Source organism: Schistocerca serialis, chromosome 12 (assembly GCF_023864345.2).
Source record: "Schistocerca serialis cubense isolate TAMUIC-IGC-003099 chromosome 12, iqSchSeri2.2, whole genome shotgun sequence".
In the NCBI taxonomy this organism is placed as follows: domain Eukaryota; kingdom Metazoa; phylum Arthropoda; class Insecta; order Orthoptera; family Acrididae; genus Schistocerca; species Schistocerca serialis.
In genome coordinates this window covers 124,694,092-124,720,538 of record NC_064649.1, presented here as the reverse complement: position 1 = coordinate 124,720,538, position 26,447 = coordinate 124,694,092, and the positions used below count along the sequence as shown (strand labels likewise).

The window sequence follows — 26,447 nt, the reverse complement described above, 5'->3', positions numbered from 1 at the left end:
CAGCTTCTGTTACTAAAGAAAATGCTCGTATCTTCGTTAACAGCCTGCTACGGGTCACCGTGTTAAATGCCTTGCGCAAATCTAGAAATATCGAATCAGCCTATTCTCTTTGATTGGTTGGGCGGAGGCCTGCTCGTCCCCAAGACCGCAATCCCCTAGACTTTTTGTTCTGGGGACACTAGAAAGAACTGGTCTACGCTACGCCAATCAACGATGCACGGACCCTATAGGGCCGCGTCTTCAATGCTTGCCAGAAGGAAAGAGAGGGGCGCAACGTCATGAATGGACGCCACGCTCTACACCTCCTGTAAACACGTGTTTATCGCAGAGTGTATTCATTTATGTACCCATATTTACTTGACTTATTTTTCTTGTTTCGATGAGCTACCACCTCTTAAAGTGTTAGACACCTTTTTTGAACACAATATGGGAAGCAAAATGGGTGAAGATGATAGGTACGTGCAAGGCATAGAAACGAGAATAAGGCCAAGCCAAGAAGCAATAGCAGCTTTTTTCCAAGAATGCAGAAATCGTGCCTAGTTTTGAGTACATTAAAGTGAGTCTGAAATCCGCGAAGAAACTCACGAAAGGGACTAAAGCCGGCGCAATGCATCAAAAAGTACGTGAGAAGAACGTGGATATTCTCGTCATCAGTTCTTTTTGTGCTTAAATGCATCAGATCACAATTCATTTCTCGACGATATGATTTTATACGTGGTGTCAGTATTCAGGGAACATGGACGATTATTCGATACAAACAGGTTTTTCAGACGTGGACTATAAAATGCATAGCTTAAGATCTGTAAGCACTTGACCATCTTCGCTACTGTGAAAAATATCTCTTCTACTGAACAAATTCCCATAGCTTTTAGACAATCCACTTTGACGTCCACGTTTACTAGACTTCTTTTTCCTTATTGTGGTCCATAATACCTCCTCCGCGAAAAATGTGGATAGCAAAGACATTGCAGTAGGAGAGATCTGTTACACAACATCCACCATAAAATGCTCATAGGTCTTAAGGTACGGGTCTTAGAGCTCATGTTTACCCGAGTTTCCTGTTTTCAATGACCGTTCCTGTCCTAGTCCTCAATATTGACCATTACTGTTGTAAAACTCGGTATATTACATTGTAAAAATTTTTATTCTTGTAGGTTGATATTAACAAGAGACAGGATATTACTGTCATTATTCACTGACTGAAAAATACCCCAACAACAAAAAATAATTTCATAATTTTTAACATTTTTATGCAGCGACAGCAACTGATATTGTTTATATAAGAATATACAGCCTACAGTTGCAGGTTTACTTTATCATTTACCTATGTTTCAACGTTAGTAATAACGTCTTCTTCAGAACCTGCTAAAAGTTAATATTATAATGTGCTAGTAGATTACATTAGATATGGTCATCCTAGGATAACCATATCTAACATAATTTACTAGCGCATTATAATATTAACTTTTAGCAGGTTCTGAAGACGTTATTGCTAACGTTGAAACATAGGTAAACGATAAAGTTAACCTGCAACTGTAGGCTGTATATTCTTATATAAAAAATAATTAATGTTTTGTAATGAAATTTCGGGAATACGTTAGTCTAGGTAACATACGAGGTTTGGAACTTAAATAGTGGGAACTACACAAAAGAGTTACGTGTTTGCACCTGTTACTGTCCTTCAAAGTAGTCACCAGCGTTGTGTATAACCCGTTGCCAGCGATGTGGAAGGCGTAGTATACCGTTAGCAGAGCCTGTTCTGTTTATGGTGCGAATCGAGCGATATAAAGTTATGGTGATTCTCGTGAACGACTATGATGGTGTTATCCTAACGCATTACGTTCCTTCAACGCAGACCGTCAGTGCACAGTATTACTGTTCGTTTTTGAAGCATCACCTGCGAGCAGCTTTGCGAAAGAAGCGGCGATACTTTTGCGGGACACACACATCATTTTGCACGACAGAGCGTGGGCGCATACAGAGCAAGCATGGCTAAGCCATGTCTTCGCAATATCCTTTCTGTCAGGGGTGCTAGTTCTGCAAGGTTCGCATGAGAGCTTCTGTAAAGTTTGGAAGGTAGGAGACGAGATACTGGCAGAAGTAGAGTTGTGAGGGCGGGGCGTGAGTCGTGCTTCGGTTGCTCAGATGGTAGAGCACTTGCTCGCGTAAGGCAAAGGTCCCGAATTCGAGTCTCGGTCCGGCACACAGTTTTATCTACCAGGAAGTTTCATATCAGCGCACACTCCGCTGTAGAGTGAAAATCTCATTCTGTGGCTGCTCTGTTCGGTCGATGGGACTGGGAAGTACTGTAGCATCCACCATACTCCCCAGACTTGCCTTTGAATTGATTCCGAAGATGAAGGAACCACTTTATGGCATTCGCTTCGGAACTGTTCCAGAGATTCGACAGGCAGTAGACCGCTTCATTCGCACCACAACAGAACAGGCTCTGCTAACGGTATACTACGCCTTCCTCATCGCTGGCAACGGGTTCTACACAACGCTGGTGACCACTTTGAAGGATAGTAAAAGGTGCAAACACGTAACTCTTTTGTATAGGTTGTGAATAAATAGTTGCCACTAAGTACCAACTGTGGTGTCACCGCCAGACACCACACTTGCTAGGTGGTAGCCTTTAAATCGGCCGGGGTCCGTTAGTATACGTCGGACCCGCGTGTCGCCACTGTCAGTGATTGCAGACCGAGCGCCACCACACGGCAGGTCTAGAGAGACGTCCTGGCACTCGCCCCAGTTGTACAGCCGACGTTGATAGCCATGGTTCACTGGCAATTACGCTCTCATTTGCCGAGACGATAGTTAGCATAGCCTTGAGCTACGTCATTTGCTACGACCTAGCAAGGCGCCATAGCATTAGATAATTAATATTGTGAAGCATGTACCGTAACGAGAGATGTACACCGATTATGAACTAAAGTTAAGTATTACAAGCTTTTCGTACTTTATTGCAATTCTGAAGATATTGTCCTGTTCCAGACCTCACGCCGGTCTGCGTGTATTTAAACGCGTGCATTTCGGCCTCCTCTAGCAACACAGTGTTGGCTCTTCTGCCAACACTACACCAACCCTCGTATTTAAGTGATTAACACTGCAACGTCACAGGTTAACGAAAGCGCGATATAAGCCATTGCAAATGCGAAATGCTGGAACATTAATAATCGCTGTAGCCGCCACAATATTGAATGGAACCACGCAAACGTGCATGCATTGTGTTGTACAGGTGGCGGATGTCAGTTTGTGGGATGAAGTCCCATGCTTGTTACACTTGGTCGGTCAGTGCAGGGACGGCTAAAGCCGTTTGTGGATTGCGCTGGAGTTAAGGTCAGGTGATGTCCCATATGTGCTCGACTGGACACAGATCTGTTGATAGAGCAGGTCAAGGCAAGATGTCGACACTCTGCAGAGAATGTCACGTTACAACAGCGGTATGTGGACGAGCGTTATCGTGTTGGAAAACGCCCCTTGGAATGCTGTTCATGAATGGCAGAAGGGCAATCGAATCACCAGACGGACGTACAATTTTGCAGTCAGAGGCATGCGATGACCAAGAGATTGCTCCTCCTGTCATACGAAATCGCAACCCGAGTCCAGAACTCCAGGTTTAGATCCAATGCTTGTTGCACGTGGTCGGTCAATATAGGGACGCTTAATGGTATTTGTGGGTGGCGCTGGGCATGTCGTCCGATGACGTCGCATGCGTGCTCCATTGAAGGCGTGACGTCGACACTCCGCAGAGCGTGTTGGGGTACGACTGCGGTATGTGGACGAGCATTATGCTGTTGGAAAACACCTCCCAGAATGTAGCACAACTGGTGCGTGGAATAACCAGGAGAGTGCTCGTCTTGTCATACAAAATCGCACCGCAGACCAGAACTCCATAGCACACTGGACTCGCATTCGGAGGACAACGGTTCAAACCCGCATCTGGCCATCCTGATTTAGGTTTTCCATGATTTCCCTAAATCGCTTCAGGCAAGTGCCAGGATGGTTCCCCATCCTTCCCTATTCCAGTGGGACCGATGACCTCGCTGTTTAGTCACCTCCCACCAACCAAGCAACCAACCAACCAAAACTCCAGTTGTAGGTCCAGTGTGTCTAGCACGCAGACATGTTGATTCCAGGCCCTCAACTGGTCTTCTCCTAACGAAAATGAACTCTCGATTGACATCATTGAAGTCGCAAATGGAGGTGGTTTGGGATCAGTGGAATTCACGCTACAGAACGTCTGACTCCGAGCTGTCCTCCAAGTAACACAAAAGTAACAATTGTGTCAGTATGGTGCCAACTGCTGCTCAGACTGCTACTGCAGATGAAGTACGAGATGCACCACAACCATACGCAGCACACGATGCTCTTCCCTCTCGCTGGCGCCGTGTGATCGTCTGGAACCTTCCTGCGAACGCGCATTACTGTGAATACCGCTGCCACTAATCATGTACAGTAGCTACATTCCTGCCAAGTCTTTCTGCAGTATCACAGGAGAAAGATCCAGCTTCTCATACCGCTATAACACGACCTCGTTAAAATTCAGTGAAGCGTTGATAATGACGTCTTTGTCTCCTTAAAGGCATTCCACATTGACATCGAAACACCTCGTCCAGTATCAAAGGTAACTAACGTTCACGGCCGTTACAGCGTGTAGAGGTGCTACAAGCTCCACTCTTATGTGACTGGTGCGAAATTTGAATAGACATCTTCCAGATATACATTGAAGAGCCAAAGAAACTGGTACACCTGCCTAATATCGTGTAGGGCCCCCGCGAGCACGCAGAAGTGCCGCAACACGACGTGGCATGGACACGACTAGCGTCTGAAGTAGTGCTGGAGGGAACGGACACCATGAATCCTGCAGGGCTGCTTATAAATCCGTAAGAGGGGGTGGAGATCTCTTCTGAACAGCACGTTGCAAGGCATCCCACATATGCACAATAATGTTAATGTCCGGGGAGTTTGGTGGTCAGCGGAAGCGTTTAAACTCAGAAGAGTGTCCCTGGAACCAATCTGTAGCAATTCTGGACGTGTGGGCTGTCGCATTGTCCTGCTGGAAATTGCCCAAGTCCGTCGGAATGCACAATAGACATGAATGGATGCAGGTGATCAAACAGGATGCTTACATACGTGTCACCTGCCACAGTCTATCTAGACGTATCAGGGGTCGCATAACACTCCAACTGCACACGCCCCAACCATTACAGAGCCTCCACCAGCTTGAACAGTTCCCTGCTGACATGCAGCGTCCATGGATTCATGAGATTGTCTCCATACCCGTACACGTTCATCCACTTGATTCAATTTTAAGTGACTCGTCCGACCAGGCAACATATTTTGTGTCGTCAGCAGGCCATTGTCGGTGTTCATGGGCCCACGCGAGGCGTAAAGCTCTGTATCATGCAGTAATCAAGAGTACACGAGTGATCCTTCGGCTCCAAAAGCTCGTACCAATTATGTTTCGTGGAATGGTTCGCACGCTAACACTTGTCGATGGCCCAGTACTGACATCTGCAGCAATTTGCAGAAGGATTGCACTTGTGTCACGCTGAACGATTCTCTTCAGTCGTCGTTGCTCCCTTTGTTGCAGGATCTTTTTCCGGGCGCAGCGATGTCGGAGATTTGATGTTTTACCAGATTCCTGACATTCACGGTACACTCGTGAAATGGTCGTACGGGAAAATCTCCACCTCATCGCTACTTTGGTGATGCTGTGTCCCTTCGTTCTTGTTAACATCACGTTAAAACTGCCATTGTAGCAGGAGTAACAGAACCAACAACTGCGCCAGATACTTGTTTTATATACACGTTGCCGATCGCAGCGCCGTATTCCTCCTGTGTACATCTCTCTGTACTTGAATACGCATGCCTACACCAGTTTCTTTAGCACTTCAGTGTAGAAACACGCCTACCAACTTTAGTTTATGTCGCATCACTTCTTCTCGGCGTTGCGATTTTTTTTCCGTCCAATACGTATTGGACAAATCACCGCCACGTTTAGTGAGTGGGAAATTTTGAAGTATCAGCATTCAAACTACCAAGTTGTCAGCTTATATCACACGCTTCTTCTATAACTGCTAGGCCTGCCAGACATCTGGGATTAACCCAGACAGTCCTCATTTTTAGTGCTGTCCCGGGTAATGGCTGGGGTTGCCAAAATGTCTAGGTTTGAGAATTTTATGATTGGTGTGCATTTTTTAAATTTTAAATTTGTATGCTGGACATCGCGTTTTAAACATTGTCTTACAGTCGTGCCTCTGTCAGCTGACCTTTTGAGCAAATACTTGACATGGATTGGGGCCTTCTAGATTCCGCCACAACTTTTCACTCTACTTTTAGTCATTTGGCAACACATTACGAGTTGTATTCGTGTTCTTTTCATCCGTCAACTAACTCATCTCCACGTTTTAAATCATTTTATATCTGTTCTCATTTTTGTGTGATCGCTTAGCAATGGACAAAAGGAAGCGTGTGTTTAATGTTATGCTGCAATAGGGATACAAATGTTTAGAACTCTCTACTGGCAGTAACGACGAATTTGTTTGTTGCGTACTATGCAATGGAGAACTTCTGTCGCGCATAAAGGAAAGGGTGATACTAGAGGCAATATGAAAACATTTAAACATCAGAGTGTTATTAATGTTGCTGGTTCACCAAGCATAGCACTTTTTCTTAAAGCCAAAGATGCATGGAGTCATCATCATGTGAAGATGGGAATAGCCCTGATCTGGAGCGTGCCGCTAAAGTTGTTACTTTTTCACACCACAATACTAGACGCGAAATGGATGTCAGAACATCAGACTGGACGTCTTAACTGCTAAAACAGTTACATGACCCCAAAAGTTTCGTCTGCTAATCAAAACTGGGGCGATTATTGTTAATGTTATTTCTCCATTTATATTTGATAATAGGTTGCATTCGTTGGAAAACATTAATTACATAACTGCAATGATGAATAGCTCAGGCAGAAGTGAAGCAAAACTTGTTCTGATTGTTGTGAAATATATGTCTGGGGAAGGGAATTAAAGTTAAACTTGAGAAACGGTCTAATTTCGATTTAGTACCTTCTGCAGTGTGTGAAAAAGTACAAACGTGAAGAAAAATTGGGTTGTTATACTGCTGTTTAGTGAAAAATACAAATGAGTAAATTAAGTTAGTCTGTTACGTATATGAAGCTGAGTGTATGTCTGGAACCTCCATGCAATACACTGGATCAATTTCAGCTGAATTTGGTACAGGAACAGCAGATATTACAAGTATCTGCACTATGGGGTTTAGAAACTCCTAGGTCCAATAGGAATGGAGATGTGGGCAAAAACGTGTTTTTTCAGCCTCTGGGATATAAATTGTCCTGCACAAAAGGCGTTTTGTCTTGGAACAGTATCGGGTTGCCACAGCAACTTGCTTTGCAAGGCAGCCTAATGGTGGGGTAAAAATCATTTTTCCAGCCCCTGGCATGTAGGTTGCCCTGCATGACAGGTGTGTTGTCAGTGTAGCATCAGCCTGCATTACTGAACTGTATTGCAGGGGGTTACAAATGCCGATCACCATGGCTGTGGATAGGCTGAGGTGGATATAGGAGAGGACAGACCAAGTGAGGGGGAGGAGGAAATGACCAGCAAGAGGAGGGAGGGAGAGGCAGAGATAGACAGAGAGAGGCAGAGACAGAGAGAGATACATTATGCAGGTGGAAGGTTTAGAGGAGTAGTGGGCAGGTGGAGAAGGGCAGTTAGAAAGAGAGATTTGGAGGAGCATGTGGTCAGAGAGATGGAGGATGAAGATGTGGCCAGGGAGGGGTGGAGGAAATGGACAAAAAGAGGGGGAAGGAAGATGAGACAGTGAGATTGGGAAGTGGAGACAGACAGACAGATAGAGATGAGAGGCTGAGGTGGACATAAAGAGAGAAAGGAGGAGGTGTGTTCAGTATATGTGTCAAACATATTCGTGGATGAATCTGTGGAGAAAATTCTAGTGTTTCAATAGACTTATAAGACTTTTCAGTAATTTCAGAAACAGATCCGAGGTTGACTCGAGAAACTGTAGTAATGTATCCTGGGTTGTGTCCAAAAAATACTCCTTCATTTGTCAACAAATTGCAATTTTTTTTCGCATAGTGTTTGTCATTGACTGTGAGCCTACCTTGTTCGAGAAGGCCCTTGCCACTCCGCCTCTTCTTCCACCACACGACCACAACCACAGTCGACGTCAGCGCCAGTAGGGCCACTACCCCGAGCCCAGCAGCGGCTGCCACTGGTAGAGATGCCCCTGCTGTCGGCAACAAAAAATTATGTACATTGCTGCCAACTGAAATTGCAACGGTAGGAATGGTAAAAAGTAACGAATTTTACTTTTTATTCGAATACAGTGCAGTAGGACAAATACATGAAAATTTGTAGGTCATCTACAGAGTACAGAGGATGCGAAATTCAATACACAGAATGGCTACCCATGGCAGCAGCAGGGGCTCCAATTATGGATGGCGGTTGTTCCTGAAAGAATTGGTTTTGGTCATATCGTATTTTTTTTTTCATCTCCAGTTTAAAATGACTGTTATAACCGCTCAAAATAACAGTTTTTTTATTTCTGTTATATCCAGAAACAAACATGGCATCAAACGAAGATTGAAAAATTCTGAGAGTCCCTAGGGCTTTTGCATTATATGTTTCAAGATATATATAATGAAACTATCAATTGAAACAGATGAATAAAAGAAAACTTTGTGCATAACTGTTCGCTGCTTTTTTTGGGAAGTATCCTACAAAAAAATCACAAGTATTATCCTATTTATTCTAGTTTTTTAAAACTCCTCTAAAAAATTATGCTATAATCGGAGGTAATACAACTATTTGGACAACACGAACAGTCAGTGTTAAAGGGTGAAAACTGAGGTTGGAGAAAACTATTTTTTTGCTATGTTGCCCGTGTTCAAGGACCACAAACACGTAAAGGCGTACTTTGTAGACTGTCTACTTTCTATTTTCATTACATATAATTAATGAATTTTTAAGTTTTCAGTTTATTATCATTGCCCTAATTTCCTTTTTTACTTCATTATTTCGCAGAAATGTCAGATAAATGATAAGCTTCCGTGTAAAATTTGTAGCGTTCTTCTTTAACTATTTCGAATGAAAACCCGTTTCATAACCAAATAATTTTATTTACCGTTTAACAGGAATGTGAATGTAATTGAGTCTTTGAAGATTAAACTAAAAACACTCTTTAAAAAATACAAATGAACAGTTGACAAAATAGGTTTAACAACAACAAATGCTTGACAATAGTTAAAATGTCAATACTTACTGTCCAATCTGTCCATAAATACTCTATGATGAACTGATCTGTTGGTCGACTCCTTTCATCAGAAACGGTATTATTCAAAGATAATACCAGTAAATCAGAAGCCACCAAAGTTCCCCCCAACAATGAATGTTTTGCAGCTGGAAATGACAGGTCTACCATACACCTTCAACTATGCTCCCAAAAACCGAAGGTGTAGTGAATGACAACAGGTGCATTATTGACACAGCAATGCTATGCTTTTGTCACTCATTGTTAATAACTATCAGTGTTGTTATTAAAATAGCTCTGACTGCTTTTTCCATAGTCTATAATAACGCAATATTGATCTGGAAGCAATGGAAATGTTATGAACAAACATGAGTCGCTTACAAAAAGTTATTTAAAAATCAAAAATGTTAACACCACTGCAATGACAAAATGATACATCAGTTTTACTCATACATCCGGTTATTAGTAAAGAAAATACCGAAAGCTAGCGGTTATTCGGAATGAAAAAAGCAGTTTCTGTTTTAACCGGTTGGTTTTTCCCATCCTTAGTGTTGAGTCGAACTGACCCTGGAAGACAGATATGGGTCCGTCAGTTAATGCTGATTCAACTCTGCCAGTCCCTCGACAAACCATGGGCAATTGAACAAGAGACCCCGTGATCTAGTCAGTAATAAGTATTTGTTTATTTTGCATGGCACAGTATGAAGATTCATTACATCATGACACAAATGGTACGATACTACATTGCTAACACGTGAAAAATCTTACAGTAACAGTAAGCAGTTCTTTGCATGTTATGTACAAATGCTCACGTATTATGTGGGCAGTACTCGTGTGTTTTCAGTTGCAGTAAGCAGATCACTACAGTCACCTCATATCTTTCACATGTGTTCATAATTAGAAGTAAGGTTAAAAAATGAAACATTACCTTCTTTCTGGTGAAATCTATGGCTCTTCCGCCATGTTTTGATGAAATAAACTTCTCATCTTTTTAAGACAAAGATTCTTAATTTCTTTTAATTAGCTTGGAGGAGAAATTGTCACAAATTCTCATATTTCACAAAAGTGCTTCTAAAATATTTCTGTTTGCTGATGACACTAGCTTCGTAGTAATGGATACTGAGTGCAACATTGGCACCCTTTCAAATAACACATTCCATGAGATAAGTTCATGGCTTGTAGAAAATAAATTAACGCTAAATCACAGTAAGACTCAGTTTTTATATTTTATAAACACAGTTCAACAAAATCTGAAGTTTTAATTTCACATAATGGGCATACGATTAGTGAAATTTAACAGTTCAAATTTCTTGGTGTTCAGATTGATAGTAAACTGCCGTGGAAAGCCCACTTTCAGGATCCTGTTCAGAGATTTCATGCTGCCATTTTTACTATTCGACCAGCATCTGAAGTAAGTGATAGTTAGACACGAAAAATAGTTTGCTTAGCTAACCTAAGGACATCACACACAGCCATTCCCGACGCAGGATTCGAACCTGCGACCGTAGCGGTCGTGCGGTTGCAGACTAAAACGCCTAGAACCGCTCGGCCACGCCGGCCGGCAGTGACTATTCCCTGAGACGAAAAATGACAGTTGCTCATCGGTAATTGTACCTACTGCATTCTAACAACAGAATGCCTGACACTACAAGAACATAACTGTGTTTCAGAATGACATTTTAAAATTTTGGGGACGGGTTCCTTACGCCAAAACAAGGAAGAAGGACTAGTAAATATGGGCTTCAAAATGCATACATTAAGATCTACGAGCACTTTTCCATCGTCTATACTGTGAAGGAAGTCCTTATTTTACACGTCTAGTTCTGCAGGACCAAATTGAGGAACAAATCTCGAAGGTCATGGAGCGTGTAAGTACATGAAATTACAATATAAAAGTAATAACACACACAATAAAATATTTATGAATCAAAAAAAAGAGAAGCCATAAGTTTATGTAAATGCAAACAACGATGTAACAAAGGAATCAGCCAAACTCCTCGACAGAACAGAAGGAATGACCCACAAGGAAACTCTACAAATTCGATTTGAAAGCCCGTCGATTACTGCTAAGATTTTTGACTTCTTGTGGTAGGTTATTGAAAATGGATCCAGCAGTGTACCGCAGACCTTGCTGCACAATAGTCAAGGAAGTGCGATCCAAATGCAGGTTGGATATTTGCCTAGTATTAACTGAGTTAAAGCTGCTAATTCTTGGTTGGTTTAAACAGGGGGGGAGGGAAGGGACCAAACTGCGAGGTCATTGGTCCCTTCTTCTCAGTGGAACAATTACCTAAGGGAAAGAAGAAAACAAAGAAGACCTACGGCGCAATAACAGGAGAAAGAAGGAACCAGAAGAACGATAGAAGGACAACAAATCCTACAATGGACAAAACAGTACAAGAAAACGACAGAGAGACCCGAGAAACAGGGAGAAGAGGTTAAAAACAAGAAAGCAGATTATCATGGCTGGCTGATCATGAGAATAAAAAAAGGAGAAGCCAGCCACTCTGGAACACATTAAAACCTCCACGCTAAAAGCCCTAGGGTGGAGTACAGAAAGGGACAAAGACCATGCACTAAAACTCAGATCAAATGATAAAACCAACCCACAGGAGTAAAACGTAAAACTAAAGCTGCTGTTGAGGCATTGTCACCCAACACTGAAGGTAGGGTGCTGGGGAAGTTGGATATCCACCGCAAAGTGGCTAAAAGTGGGCAGTCCAGCAAGAGGTGGCTGACTCTCATTTGGGAGTCACAGCGACACTGAAGTGGGTCCTCGTGACAGAGAAGGTAACCATGTGTGAGCCACATGCGGCCACTGCAGAGGTGGCAAGGGACAACTGATTCCCTGCGAGAAGCCCACAGGGAAGCCTTCCTCACATTCGCAGTCTCCTTAATGATACATAGTTTGTTGTGCATACTGTTATGCCACTCCGAATCCCAAAGTCGAAAAACCTTGCGGCGTAAGACGGAACACAGGTCAGTTCCAGAGATGCCCAGGAGCAGTTTCCGCATAGCCTGTTTGCCAAGCCTGTCAGCAAGTTCGTTGCCTGGGATTCCGAAGTATCTTGGGGTCCACACAACCACCACTGAAGGACTGGAATGTTCCAGGGCATAAATGGACTCCTGGATGTTCGCTACCAAAGGATGGCGTGGATAGTGTTGGTCGATAACTTTTAAGCTGGTCAGGGAAAAAACGACTCACCAGAACAGGAACGGATGTACTGGAGTGCACGAGATATGGCCACAAGCTCTGCAGTGAATACACTGCAGCTACCGGGCAAGGAATTCTGTTCAATGTGGCCTCTGTGGACATAGGCGAAGCCAACATCGAGCCGTCGGTGTAAACTACTTCAGAGCCCCGGAACACGTCAAGCATCGAGAGGAAGTGACAGTGGAGAGCAGCAGGGTTAACAGGGTCCTTAGGGCCGTGCAAAAGACGAAGCTTCGGCCGACATGTACACCATGGAGCTGTACGTGAATGGACCTCAAGCAGGGGTGGTAAAGTGATAGACTCCAGTTCAAAGAGAAGGGATCACATGCAAACCACAATCATGAACCCTAACCTGGACCACCGATGCAGGTTCAAATGGTTCTGAGCACTCTGGGACTTAACATCTGTCGTCATCAGTCCCCTAGAACCTAGAACTACTTAAACCTAACTAACCTAAGGACATCACACACATCCATGCCCGAGGCAGAGTTCGAACCTGCGACCGTAGCAGTCGCGCGGTTCCGGACTGCGCGCCTAGAACCGCTAGACCACCGCGGCCGGCACCGATGCAGAAGATGAACTGCTGCGGGTGGGAAAAGACTGTAATTGGGATGCTCAGGAGAACTACGAATGTGTACATCATAACTGGCGAGCAGTTGTACACGTCGGATCTGCAATGGAGGGACTCCAGCTTCCACCAGGACACTGGTCACCGGACTCGTTCTAAAAGTTCTGTCACTAGGCGAACGCTACAGTGGTGCACTGGGTCGAGTAAAGGCAACGCTGAGGGTGCCGCCGAACCGTAAACCAGACTCTCATAGTCAAGGTGGGATTGAAAAAGGGCTATGTAGAGCTGCAGCAGCGTAGAGGGATCTGGACCCCAGTTGGTGTTGCTCAGGTAGCGGAGAGCATTGAGGCATTTTCAGCACTCTCGCTTAAGCTCACGAAGGTGACATAGCCAAGTCAAAGGTTCAAAGGCTCTGAGCACTATGGGACTTAACATTGGTGGTCATCAGTCCCCTAGAACTTAGAACTACTTAAACCTAACTAAACTAAGGACTTCACAAACGTCCATGCCCGAAGCAGGATTCGAACCTGCGACCATAGCGGTCACGCGGTTCCAGACTGAAGCGCCTAGAACTGCACGGCCACACTGGCCGGCATAACCAAGTCAATCGGAAGTTGAAAACCAGTCCTAATAATCGATACGTCTGAACTACAGTGAGCGAATCGTCATTAAAGCTCAGGTTCTGGATGAATGGTACAACGCCGACAGAAGTGCATGACATGTGACATTGTGGTTGAGAACTGGAAGCTGTGGGCTAGAGCCCATGACTGCGCCTTGTGAATGGCTCCCTGTAGGCACCGCTAAACAACACCAGTACTGGAGGAGCGATACAGAATGCAGAAATCCACATACAGAGAAGGGAGACCGACGGCCCTACAGCTGCTGCTAGGCCATTATAGCCACTTAAAATAGAGATACACTCAATACAGAGCCCCACAGAAAGCCATTCTCCTGAATACGGGGGCAACTATGGATAGCTCCAACTCGTACATGGAAAGTATGGAACAGCAGGAAGTTTTGGATAAAAATCGGGAGCAGTCCCCAGAGACCCCACTCCTACAATGTGGCAAGGATATCAGTGGTAGAGCAAACCTGGCCAGAAGCTGTCCAGACATGGAGCCAGTAGGCCACGTGACTCCAGGAGCCAGCCCAACCACTGACACACCATACATTTCAGCAGTTTACAGAGAAAGTTGTTGTGGCTGATGGTCCGATAGCTATCCACATCAAGCGGATTTTTACCATGTTTTAGCACCAGAATGATGGTGCTCTCCTGCCATTGCGATGGAAAGACGCCATCACACCAGATCCAGTTGATGAAGACAAGGACATATCACCTGTAGTCAGACGAGAGATGTTTAATCATCTGAGTGTGGATCGGATCTTGCCTAGAAGCTGTGTTAGGGCAGTGTGCAATTGCACTGAGGGTCTCCCACTCTGTAAATGGGGCGTTATAGAGTTGACTGCGGTGTATAATGAACGAGAGGACATTCCTCTCCATCCGCCATTTGAGGGTGCGAAAGCCTGGGGGGTAGTTCTTCGACACAGAGGCTAGATCATAGTGCTCAGCAAAGTGCTCAGCAATCGCGTTTGCCTCGGTGGAGAGATGCCATTGATGTTAGCGCCAGGGACACCTGTTGGGGTCTGGTACCCAAAAATATGTCTGATCTTCGTCCAGATTTGGGAAGGTGGCGTATGGCACCCAATGGTCGACTCATACCTCTCCCAACACTCCTGCTTCCGTCGTTTTATAAGCAGGCGAACTCAGGCACGGAGCTGCTTAAAGGTTATTAGGTGCTCTAGGGAACGGTGCCTCTTATGTCGCTGTAGAGCTCGCCCACGCTCTTTAATTGCCTCAGCGACTTCCAGCGACCACCAAGGGACTGTCTTTCGCCGGGGCCAGCCTAGAGAACGAGGGATCGCATTTTCCGCCGCAGAAATTATCGTAGTGACCTGCTCAATCACAACATCGAGGCACCACGTGGGGGAGATTCAACGGTGACAGCAGAGGTGAAGGCTACCCAGTCTGCCTTGTTTAAAGCCTATCTGGGTAGGCGTCCGACGTCATGATGCCAAAGGAGTGACAGGAAGATGGGGAAGTGGTCACTGCCACATAGGTCGTCATGTTCCCTCCAACAAATTGATAAATCGATGGCCGAGTAACTACCATGAGCCACACTAAAATGTGTGGCAGCCCCAGTATTTAAGAGGCAGAGGTGGAGGTGGAATTGGGACAGTAAATTTTCGACATCTCTGCCACGGCTAGTAAGCGTGGTGCTACCCCACAAGGGGTTATGGGCGTTAAAATCTCCCAAAAGTAGGAAAGATTTAGGGAGTTGATCAGTCAGTGCAGCCAATATGTTCAGGGGTACCGTACCATATGGAGGGAGGTATACATCGCAGACAGTCATTTCCTTCGTCGTCCATATCTTGACAGCCACAGTTTCAAGAGGAGTTTGAAGGGGCACAGGTTCAGGACATAAACGCAAACTCCATCTGACACTCTATTATATTCGCTACAGTTCTTATAATATCCCCTATAGCCGCGAAGGGCAGGGGTTCGCATTGCTAGGAACCAGGTTTTCTGGAGGGCACCGCAGAAAGCAGGTGTAAAGCTTAACAGTTGCCGTAGCTCAGACAGGCGGTGGAAAAAAACGTGCAATTCCACTGGAGCACGACTTGATCATGAGACTGGGAAGGCATGAAACATTCAATGAGGCAGTTTACGCCTCTGGACCACCTGCTGCCACCGACTTATTTCCTGAACAGGCTATATCCAATGTGTGCGAGGGTCTGGCGAGATTTAAGTCCTAAGCAGATGCCAGAATCTTCACCTCATCCTCAGACACAGAGCTTGTAGGCAGTGGTGGTGTGGGTGCCACTGCAATTCCCTTGGCCTTGGGGGTCTTCTTTCTGGATTTCTCTCTCTGATCCTTGGGTTTTTCTGGCTGAGAGGGCTTGAGTGATTCAGTCTCTGGGACTGCAGATGATCATGAAGCCCTATGACCATCTGTTTTTGGGCACTTCAGCCACTGGCAGGTGTCATATTTCCCACTAGCAGAGATCTGGGAAGGCAGTGACCCAAGGGACCCCTTCCTAGCGAGAGGAGCTGAAGAAGACTTACGATTCTCTGATTCTCCTGAGGTAGGTGGTGTGAGAGCAACAGGGAGCGAAGTGCCCCCCACCATCAAGGGGGCAGGTGTAGTCTTCTGGCTCTGAGAGCTGGCTGGAATTCATGGAACTGATGGGGTTACAACTGTTCTTGTAGTGGTGGCATAAGATGGTTCAAATGGCGCTGAGCACTATGGGACTTGACACCTGGTGTCATCAGTCCCCTAGAACTTAGAACTACTTAAACCTAACTAACCTAAGGACATCACACACATCCATGCCCGAGGCAGGATTCGAACCTGCGACTCTAGCAGTCATGCGGTTCTGGACTGAAGCGCCTAGAACCTCTCGGCCACCGCGGCCAGCACGGTGGCGTAAGAGGTGGTAATAGCCACAGGATTTAGGTGCTCAAATTTCCTCTTAGCTTCAGTGTAAGTCAGTCGGTCCAGGGTCTTGTATTCCATGATTTTCCTTTCTCACTGTAAAATCCTGCCATCTGGTGAGGCACCAGTAGCAACCCGATTATCCCTTGGACCCCGATGGACGCACCAGACGAAATGAACTCCTTGTCACTCTGAACAGCTTGTTGTTGTCAGACTGCAAAAGTAAGTCCCTGTGGAATATAATACTGTAGACCATATTCAAACTCTAATGAGGTGTGATGGTAATGGAAACATTCCACAGCTTGTCACAGGCAAGTAATGCCCTTGACTTGGCAGAAGACGCCGTTTTTAACAATACTGACCCTGACCGCATTTTGGACAATCCCTTCACCTCCCAAAACTTGTCCTCTAAATGCTCTACAATAAGCTAAGGCTTCATCAAAGAAGTCCCCATCAGCTCTTGTACATACAAGGTACCAGGGCGAATAAAGTTTGCTGCCATCCTTAGCCTGGCATTCCTCCCATGATGTGGCCGGGGAGGGGAACGATTTAGGATCATACTTCCTTGCATTGCACTGAGACTTGTAACGCTTAAAGACTGTTGGTGTTTGATCACCAGCAATTGATGGCGTGGTACACTTCATTGCGTGTCATCTGCTCTGATGCCACCAACTCCGACTAGGGGCCCTCACCACGGGCGCCACCCAGCCGCAGCATAGGCCACCTGGCAGGATGGCCATTGCCGGGAGGTCTGATGCCCCAGGATGACAGGCATCTACCCCTTGGCTTACGTGGGGAGTTAATGGCGCAGGATCCAGCAAAGCGATCCCTGTGTAGTCACAGGGCGACAACCAACAGAACACATGGCGGCCCCACCACAAAGGACTGGCTACCGTGCTGGATATGAGGCGCAAAGAATTCCATGGTCATCGTTGGCCCAGAAAATGACACTGCATAGTGGATGGAGGAAAACGCAACCACGAAAGTTTTCTCGCTCAACAAAAGAGTGATGCATTTGAAATATTTGTTGTATATAATAGTACACATGGTGTATGACATGAATACATCTCTAATGTTACAACAGAAGCTCTAAGTTTGTACCACAGGACAACTTGTATGCCTGACACCAACGGATAATTGACTACCAGACATGCTCAAACCTTCCAGGAGTTTCTTTGATTGGAGCTGCTGTGCTGATGATTCTTGCATTGAGATATACATGCCGGCTGGAGTGGCTAAGCGGTTCTAGGAGCTACGGTCTGGAACCACACAACCGCTACGATCGCAGATTCGAATCTGGCCTCAGGCATGGATGTGTGTGATGTCCTTAGGTTAGTTAGGTTTAAGTAGTTCTAAGTTCTAGTGGACTGATGACCTCAGAAGTTGAGCCCCATAGTGCTCAGAGCCATTTGAACCATTTTTTGAGATATACATCTCAGTCCCACCAGGTTTGTGATACATACCATTTTGGACTCTCTTTCACAAGCATTTGAACAGGTTATTCCTGTATCGGTGGATTAGTTGTGGTGGACTAGTTCCCTGCCACCCACCCCCACTCACTGGATTTATGCAGCCTCAGCTTCTTTCTGTGAGGAACCATGAAATCTATCATGTATCTTGATCTGGTGGCATGTAAAATGGATTTCTCACAAGAATCGTCTGCCCAGCTGCTACAAGCAAAGAAACTCCCAGTGTGTTTGAGCATGTCCAGCAGTCAGTGCCCTATTGGTGTCAGGTATGCATAGTATCCGATTGTGCAGACATTGAGCATCTGTTGTAACATTTGACCTGTTTTCATGCTGAACACCAAGCATACTCATTATGTCCAATAAAAGTTTCTAACACATCACTATTTTCCTTTTCGATCTTCAACGTCTGCTACCACTTAACTCTGACATTTGTGGCCATGGGTTGCTGTGCAATGCTCAAACTTTGGTGTTCCCCACCTCCCTTAGAAGTTGGCTGCAACATTTCTGGGACACCCTTATAACAGATAACACTCCCTTGCAGTACACCTGAAGTCCTTTCCATGTCTGAAAATTTCTTTCCATTAATAACGACATACTGTGTTCTATCTGCTACTACTAACTCTCCAATCCAGTCACATAAGTGCTCTGCTATTCCCTAAGTATTCATGTCATTTCAGCGAATCTAATTCACTTGTCAAATATAAGAAGCAATAACTGTAGTACTTTACCAGAACTGTGGCATGTTTCCCCTGAACAGAGCGCTAGCGACTGGCTGAGGGGTCTGCAGGTACTGTTGGACGGGTCGTTAGGGTCCATCTGGAACCCCTCCAGGCAGGAGCATGTGTTGGTCGCTGTGCAGTTGGCGTTGACACAAGTGGCCTCGCACATTGGACGACACGTGGAGTTGGTGGCGTCTTCAGGGTCCAGCTCATAGCCATCCAGGCACTCACATGTGTCAGGCAGCACACACGTGGCATTGAGACATTCAGAGTTGCAGATGGGCAGGCAGGTGTTGTTGAAGGCTTCCCCACTGGCTTCTGGGCTGATGGAGGTATTGCTGTAAAGATATCTGAAGTGGTGGGATATGTCGCTCAATGACCTACAGGCTACTAGGTAATTGCCTAGAGTTGTCTAGTGACTTATTTACAGAAACCATACATTTGTTTCAAATAGGAATGAGATATATCCTTTCCTCTCCATCCCTGTGTACACTACCATCACTGAAACATTATAACTGCAACCTGGCAACCAAACAGTGCAAAAAACGATGGATTCCACAGTATCAATATTATTTTAAGGAAACTATGGATTACAGCCAATCAATATTTTTGAAAATCATGATTTTCATAATAGTTGTACCTCAGTATCTTAAAAACAGTCAATCTGTCAAACAGCAGATCACCACCAGGTAAAAAAAAGACATTAATTGCAGGACATGCATCAAGTCATGATAATTTGTGTCAAGATCAACATTATACCTTAACTGCTAGATTGTGGAATATAGAAAAGTACCTAATTCATACACATGGTAAAATGTAAACAGCGTGAAGCACATGACCTAATTCTTACATGCTACTAACTTTGCACAATCCCTCTGCTCTTAACAGTGCTGTAAAACTAATGCATTCCCCACGAGTATTCTTTTCCACATTAGAGATTATGTGTTTAGTTGAATTCTTCGAAACATTATGGAGCCATCATGGAACACTCTCTCTCTCTCTCTCTCTCTCTATATATATATATATATATATATATATATATACTCTTATATGTAATCATACAAGTGTTGTTCAGGCATGAATACAGGCATATGATATAAATGTGATTTTGTATGGGTAATTCCGTATGTAGAAGCTAAAACAGAATTGAATCTTGTTTAGATCTTGTATTTAAGGCAGATGGATAAACTGTTGATACTATGCATTTGTTCTGGTAAACATTAAAAGTCAATCCCCCAGCACTATTCGAAAATGTCCTTAGTAACAGCTTGAACAGGATTCCTGACAAAAACAAAACTTTAAATATTTTTCTACACTCAAGTCCTAGTCACATGATACACATGTCAGTATCCAGCAGAGGTGCCGATGACCATGTTGTTGCATGCCCTCAAATCCAACATCATCATCATTGGTATCCTCTTTGTTGAAAGATAGGGCTGTTAATTGCCTGGTGTCAAAGGAAAGACAGGTAAATCATATTTGAGGAGAATGGTTATGCCATTGTTTATCCCTGATCTAGGAGATGAGTCAAACTCAGAGCTCATGTTGGCATGCACATTAACTTAGAATTAAATGGTTCAGTTAAAGAATCAAAAAACTATATTATAATGTCATTCCATAATACTTTAAGCAACCAGAAGTATCACCAACACGCTTCATTGAAATTAATAGAATTCTGAAGGTTCCAAGAAACAAAAGCTGATGTGCCGGTTGGTGTACTTTCAAACAGAATTCTGAACTTTCCAACCTAATAGGTACTGTCCTGACTGATATATGTAATGCATCACTGGCACAAGGAATTTTCCCAGAAAGCTTAAAATATGCAACTGTTAGACCTATTCATAAGAAAGATGACAATACAAACTTAAGTAATTATTTCCAATTTCCTTATTGATTTGTTTTTCGGAAATATCCGAAAAAGTAATGTATTCAACAGTAGTCTCACTCTTACGTGGAAACAATTTACTTAGCATATCACAGTTTGAATTCCAGATAGGTCGCTCAACTGAGAATACTATTTGTACATTCACTTGTTAAATAGTACAAGCTTTAAATAGTAAAATATTGCCTGTTGCTATTTTTCTGATCCTTCCAAGGTGTTTGATTATGAAGATCAAGTTACTCAGCAAACTCCAGTTTTATGGAACTGACGGTTTTATACACAGTTGTGTCGAATCACATTTAACAAACAGACTACAAAAAAGTTGTTCTGAATAATTCAAACAATGCAGAGAATTTTTTGGGTTGTATGGCTGTGGTCCTTGGAACTCTTCAATCCTCGACGTTTCGTCCAAAGCAAGTTGGACATATTTGGAGGTGCTCCTGGATGTGCTGAGTCTTCCCGACTGACAATTCAAACAATGTCGGAAGGGTAGAAAATTTCAATGCCTCGGAAGAAACCACAAAGAGGGTCTCATAAGGTTCAATTTGGGTCCTCTATTTCTTATATATGTGAATGACCTTCATCATAACATTCAACAAGCTTCATCAGAACTTTATGCAGATGATGCTAGTGTTATAATTAATCTCATTGGAGAGAAAGAAACAGAAGATATTGTAAATGCCAAAGAATTATTAAAAGGTTCTCCAACTAGTTAGAAAGAAACTGTTGATTGCACGAAAGTCAGCAGTAAGTAAGAGTAATATGTGGTGTTCATCTACAGGGTGTTACAAAAAGGTACAGCCAAACTTTCAGGAAACATTCCTCACACACAAGGAAAGAAAATATGTTATGTGGACATGTGTCCGGAAACGCTCACTTTCCATGTTAGAGCTCATTTTATTGCTTGTCTTCAAATCACATTACTCATGGAATGGAAACACACAGCAACAGAACGTACCAGCGTGACTTCAAGCACTTTGTTACAGGAAATGTTCAAAATGTCCTCCGTTAGCGAGGATACATGCATCCACCCTCCGTCGCATGGAATCCCTGATGCGCTGATGCAACCCTGGAGAATGGCGTATTGTATCACAGCCGTCCACAATACGAGCACGAAGAGTCTCTACATTTGGTACCGGGGTTGCGTAGACAAGAGCTTTCAAATGCGCCCATAAATGAAAGTCAAGAGGGTTGAGGTCAGGAGAGCGTGGAGGCCATGGAATTGGTCCGTCTCTACCAATCCATCGGTCACCGAATCTGTTGTTGAGAAGCGTAAGAACACTTCGACTGAAATGTGCAGGACCTCCATCGTGCATGAACCACATGTTGTGTCGTACTTGTAAAGGCACATGTTCTAGCAGCACAGGTAGAGTATCCCGTATGAAATCGTGATAACGTGCTCCATTGAGCGTAGGTGGAAGAACATGGGGCCCAATCAAGACATCACCAACAATGCCTGCCCAAACGTTCACAGAAAATCTGTGTCGATGACGTGATTGCACAATTGCGTGCGGATTCTCGTCAGCCCACACACGTTGATTGTGAAAATTTACAATTTGATCACGTTGGAATGAAGCCTCATCCACAAAGAGAACATTTCCACTGAAATGAGGATTGACACATTGTTGCATGAACCATTCGCAGAAGTGTACCGTGGAGGCCAATCAGCTGCTGATGGTGTCTGCTCACGCTGTACATGGTACGGAAACAACTGGTTCTCCCGTAGCACTCTCCATACAGTGACGTGGTCAACGTTACCTTGTACAGCAGCAACTTCTCTGACGCTGACATTAGGGTTATTGTCAACTGCACGAAGAATTGCCTCGTCCATTGCAGGTCTTCCCCAGTCGCGAGTCATAGGCTGGAATGTTCCGTGCTCCCTAAGACGCCGATCAATTGCTTCAAACATCTTCCTGTCGGGACACCTTCGTTCTGGAAATCTGTCTCGATACAAACCTACCGCTCCACGGCTATTGCCCCGTGCTAATCCATATATCAAATGGGCATCTGCTATCTCCGCATTTGTAAACACGTCCGTGATGAACACTAACCTGTTAATGCTACGTACTGATGTGCTTGATGCTAGTACTGTAGAGCAATGAGTCGCATGTCAACACAAGCACCGAAGTCAACATTAGCTTCCTTCAATTGGGCCAACTGGCGGTGAATCGAGGAAGTACAGTACGTACTGACGAAACTAAAATGAGCTCTAACATGGAAGTTAAGCGTTTCCGGACACATGTCCACATAACATCTTTTCTTTATTAGTGTATGAGGAATGTTTCCTGAAAGTTTGGCCGTACCTTTTTGTAACACCCTGTAAAGACGTCACTTAGGCACCTCTTCAAGGCGCGTGCGTCACAGTACATACAGGTATATTTGCTTATGAAACTCGTCATAAATAATAATAATTTGAGAACAACGGTGATGTCCAGACCAACAACGCTAGAGAGGAAAAGTGAGAATTATTACCCATTACTCAAGCTGTCAGTGGCTCACGAAGGCATTACATACAAAGGAACAAAAATCATTGATCATTTGTCCAATAAAATAAAGTGCCTGACAGGTAACAAAGCAAATTTTAAATCTAACCTAAAATCATTTCTATTCCAGGGACCGATTTCTAAAGAAATTGGTAAACTGTAAAAAAAACTTTGTTTTTAAGTACAGCTAAAAGAGGAGGATTAAAAACTAATGTTCTCATTAAAGTTAACACCAATCATGTGTACATATCCTGTGAAGTGATTCGTTACACATTTCCACAAAAGAATCGTTCAAATGATCTATGGGACAAGTAAATAATTTTCTGAAGTAGGATTATCTTTTACTGGGACTGTCGACCTCCAACCCAACCCAATGAAATATATTTACATATGATGATGTTACCTGCTAGACTCCAGGCTACTGTTGGATGGCATGGGACCCACATAGCCATCAAAGCAGCTGCATGTGTCCGGAGCTGTGCAATGGCCATTGATGCAGGCCAACCGGCACATGGGCAGACACGTAGAGTTGGTCGCGTCCTGAAGGTCCAGCTGGTAGCCCGGGTGACAGCGGCACATGTCCGGCGCCACACAGTCGCCATGTGAGCACACGTGCTGGCAGATGGGGCTGCAGGTGGTGCTGGTGGTCAACTCGTAGCCCTCGAGGCAGGCGCACGTGTTGGGTGCCACACACTTCCCATTCTTACACTCGACTTTACATGTCGGGCGGCAGATGTACTCTGTCTCCGTCTGCTTGTCGAACACATACCTGTGCAGGAAAATTGGGATGGTCAAGTGTTTTTAATTCTGGGTCACTAATGCACCAGCCTCTGAACACTGTGCATTTTATCTTTAAATAGCTCAGACAGGTTCTCCCTTTCTGACCTAATAACCCATGTTGATTTTTACCCATATTAGCATTTATAGCCCTAGCCCACTATATTAAAGATGGGTTACGGGTTCATTATCTCACATCCTTCCTAAATTCAGACGCCAAATTACTTACAGCACCCAGACATATCTGTTACATCCTACCCATGCGCTTCCCACAATTCTACAGGAAATTGTCCCCACGGTCACTGTCTCTGTATCTTTTCCATTTCACCATCCTTCCATAATAAACTAACATGGAACTGGTTATACCAACTAAATTTATTACATAATTACTACCACCAACTTTCTCACGATATCATAACACCTATGGTATCAACGTCAGAGTGTTTCATATTTACATCAGTTTTAACTTGAAGACCAAACCAGAATTTTTCCCTCAATTCTTTCCAACCTTGGGTCACTGTCATGTTTATCAACATGTCTATTCTCCCACAACCACCAAATCCTATTCCGAGAAGAGTTCCTGTCCCTGAACCAGAACTTTGTGCTACCATTTACACAGTCTTACCAACTACAGTCGTAGACCTCATTCCCTCTTTCTATCTACATACAGGGTTATTACAAATGACTGAAGCGATTTCACAGCTCTACAATAACTTTATTATTTGAGATATTTTCACAATGCTTTGCACACACATACAAAAACTCAAAAAGTTTTTTTAGGCATTCACAAATGTTCGATATGTGCCCCTTTAGTTATTCGGCAGACATCAAGTCGATAATCAAGTTCCTCCCACACTCGGCACAGCATGTCCCCATCAATGAGTTCAAAGGCATCGTTGATGCGAGCTCGCAGTTCTGGCACGTTTCTTGGTAGAGGAGGTTTAAACACTGAATCTTTCACATAACCCCACAGAAAGAAATCGCATGGGGCTAAGTCGGGAGAGCGTGGAGGCCATGACATGAATTGCTGATCATGATCTCCACCACGACCGATCCATCGGTTTTCCAATCTCCTGTTGGTGAATTGCGAATTTGCTGCACGAATGCGTGAGGATTCTCTACCGCCCAGATTCGCACATTATGTCTGTTCACTTCACCATCAAGAAAAAATGTTGCTTCATCACTGAAAACAAGTTTCGCACTGAACGCATCCTCTTCCATGAGCTGTTGCAACCGCGTCGAAAATTCAAAGCGTTTGACTTTGTCATCGGGTGTCAGGGCTTGTAGCAATTGTAAACGGTAAGGCTTCTGCTTTAGCCTTTTCCGTAAGATTTTCCAAACCGTCGGCTGTGGTACGTTTAGCTCCCTGCTTACTTTATTCGTCGACTTCCGCGGGCTACGCGTGAAACTTGCGCGCACGCGTTCAACCGTTTCTTCGCTCACTGCAGGCCGACCCGTTGATTTCCCCTTACAGAGGCATCCAGAAGCTTTAAACTGCGCATACCATCGCCGAATGGAGTTAGCAGTTGGTGGATCTTTGTTGAACTTCGTCCTGAAGTGTCGTTGCACTGTTATGACTGACTGATGAGTGCATTTCAAGCACGACATACGCTTACTCGGCTCCTGTCGCCATTTTGTCTCACTGCGCTCTCGAGCGCTCTGGCGGCAGAAACCTGAAGTGCGGCTTCAGCCGAACAAAACTTTGAGTTTTTCTACGTATCTGTCGTGTGTTGTGACCATATGTCAATGAATGGAGCTACAGTGAATTTATGAAATCGCTTCAATCATTTGTAATAGCCCTGTATAATATTTTTTTTTTATCATCAGCCTTCTGATTGGTTTGACAAATTTCTCTCTTGTGCAAACTCGTAATCTCACAGTAACACTTACAGAACATATCAGTTATCTGTTCAATATACATTGATCAGCCAGAACATTGTGAGCACCGTACCAATAGCCAGTATGTCCACATCTGGCACAGGTAACAGTGGCGACGCATCATGGCATGGAACCAATGAGGACTTAGTAGGTCGCTGAAGGGAGTTGGTATCACATCTGCACACGCAAGACACCTAATTTTGCCTAATTTTGGCAAATTCCTGGAGGGGACTACAATGAGTTCTCACACCACGTTCAATCACATCCCAAATGTGATCGATCAGGTACCGATCTGGACAGTTGGGAGGCCAGCACATAAAGTGGAACTTGTCACTGTGTATATTGTGTGCAGACAATGTACAATACTCCTTGGCCATCATGGTGCCTTGTACGGGCTCCACTGGACTCGTGGATGCCCATGTGAATGTTCGCCAGAGCACTGGAGCCACTGCCAGCTTGTCTCAGCCTTACAGTACCGGTGTCAAGGAGTTGTTCCCCTGGAAGACGACAGATTCGTACCCTCCCATCAGCATGATGAAGAAGGTATTGGGGTTCATCTGACTGTGCAATGATCTGCCACTGCATCACCTTCCAGTGCCAATGGTCATGTGCCCATTTCAGTTGTAGTTGCCGATGTCTTTGTGTTGACATTGGCATATGCATGGGTCA

At 44.4% G+C, this 26,447-nt stretch overlaps 1 protein-coding gene across 8 annotated transcripts in view; it reads right to left on the bottom strand.

Annotated features, from left to right (window-relative positions):
• The window catches only part of LOC126428440 (epidermal growth factor-like protein), a 163,066-nt gene that overhangs the window by 19,184 nt on the left and 117,435 nt on the right, over positions 1 to 26,447 (bottom strand). For 7 of the 8 annotated variants that reach the window (XM_050090368.1, XM_050090367.1, XM_050090370.1 and 4 more), the window contains 3 exons: positions 23,527 to 23,892; positions 18,768 to 19,096; positions 8,146 to 8,274 (listed from right to left, as the gene is read on the bottom strand). In XM_050090368.1, the coding sequence (XP_049946325.1) occupies positions 8,146 to 8,274; positions 18,768 to 19,096; positions 23,527 to 23,892 (824 nt within the window). The remainder of the gene's footprint in view (positions 1 to 8,145; positions 8,275 to 18,767; positions 19,097 to 23,526; positions 23,893 to 26,447) is intronic. The other variant, XM_050090373.1, reaches the window with a different exon arrangement.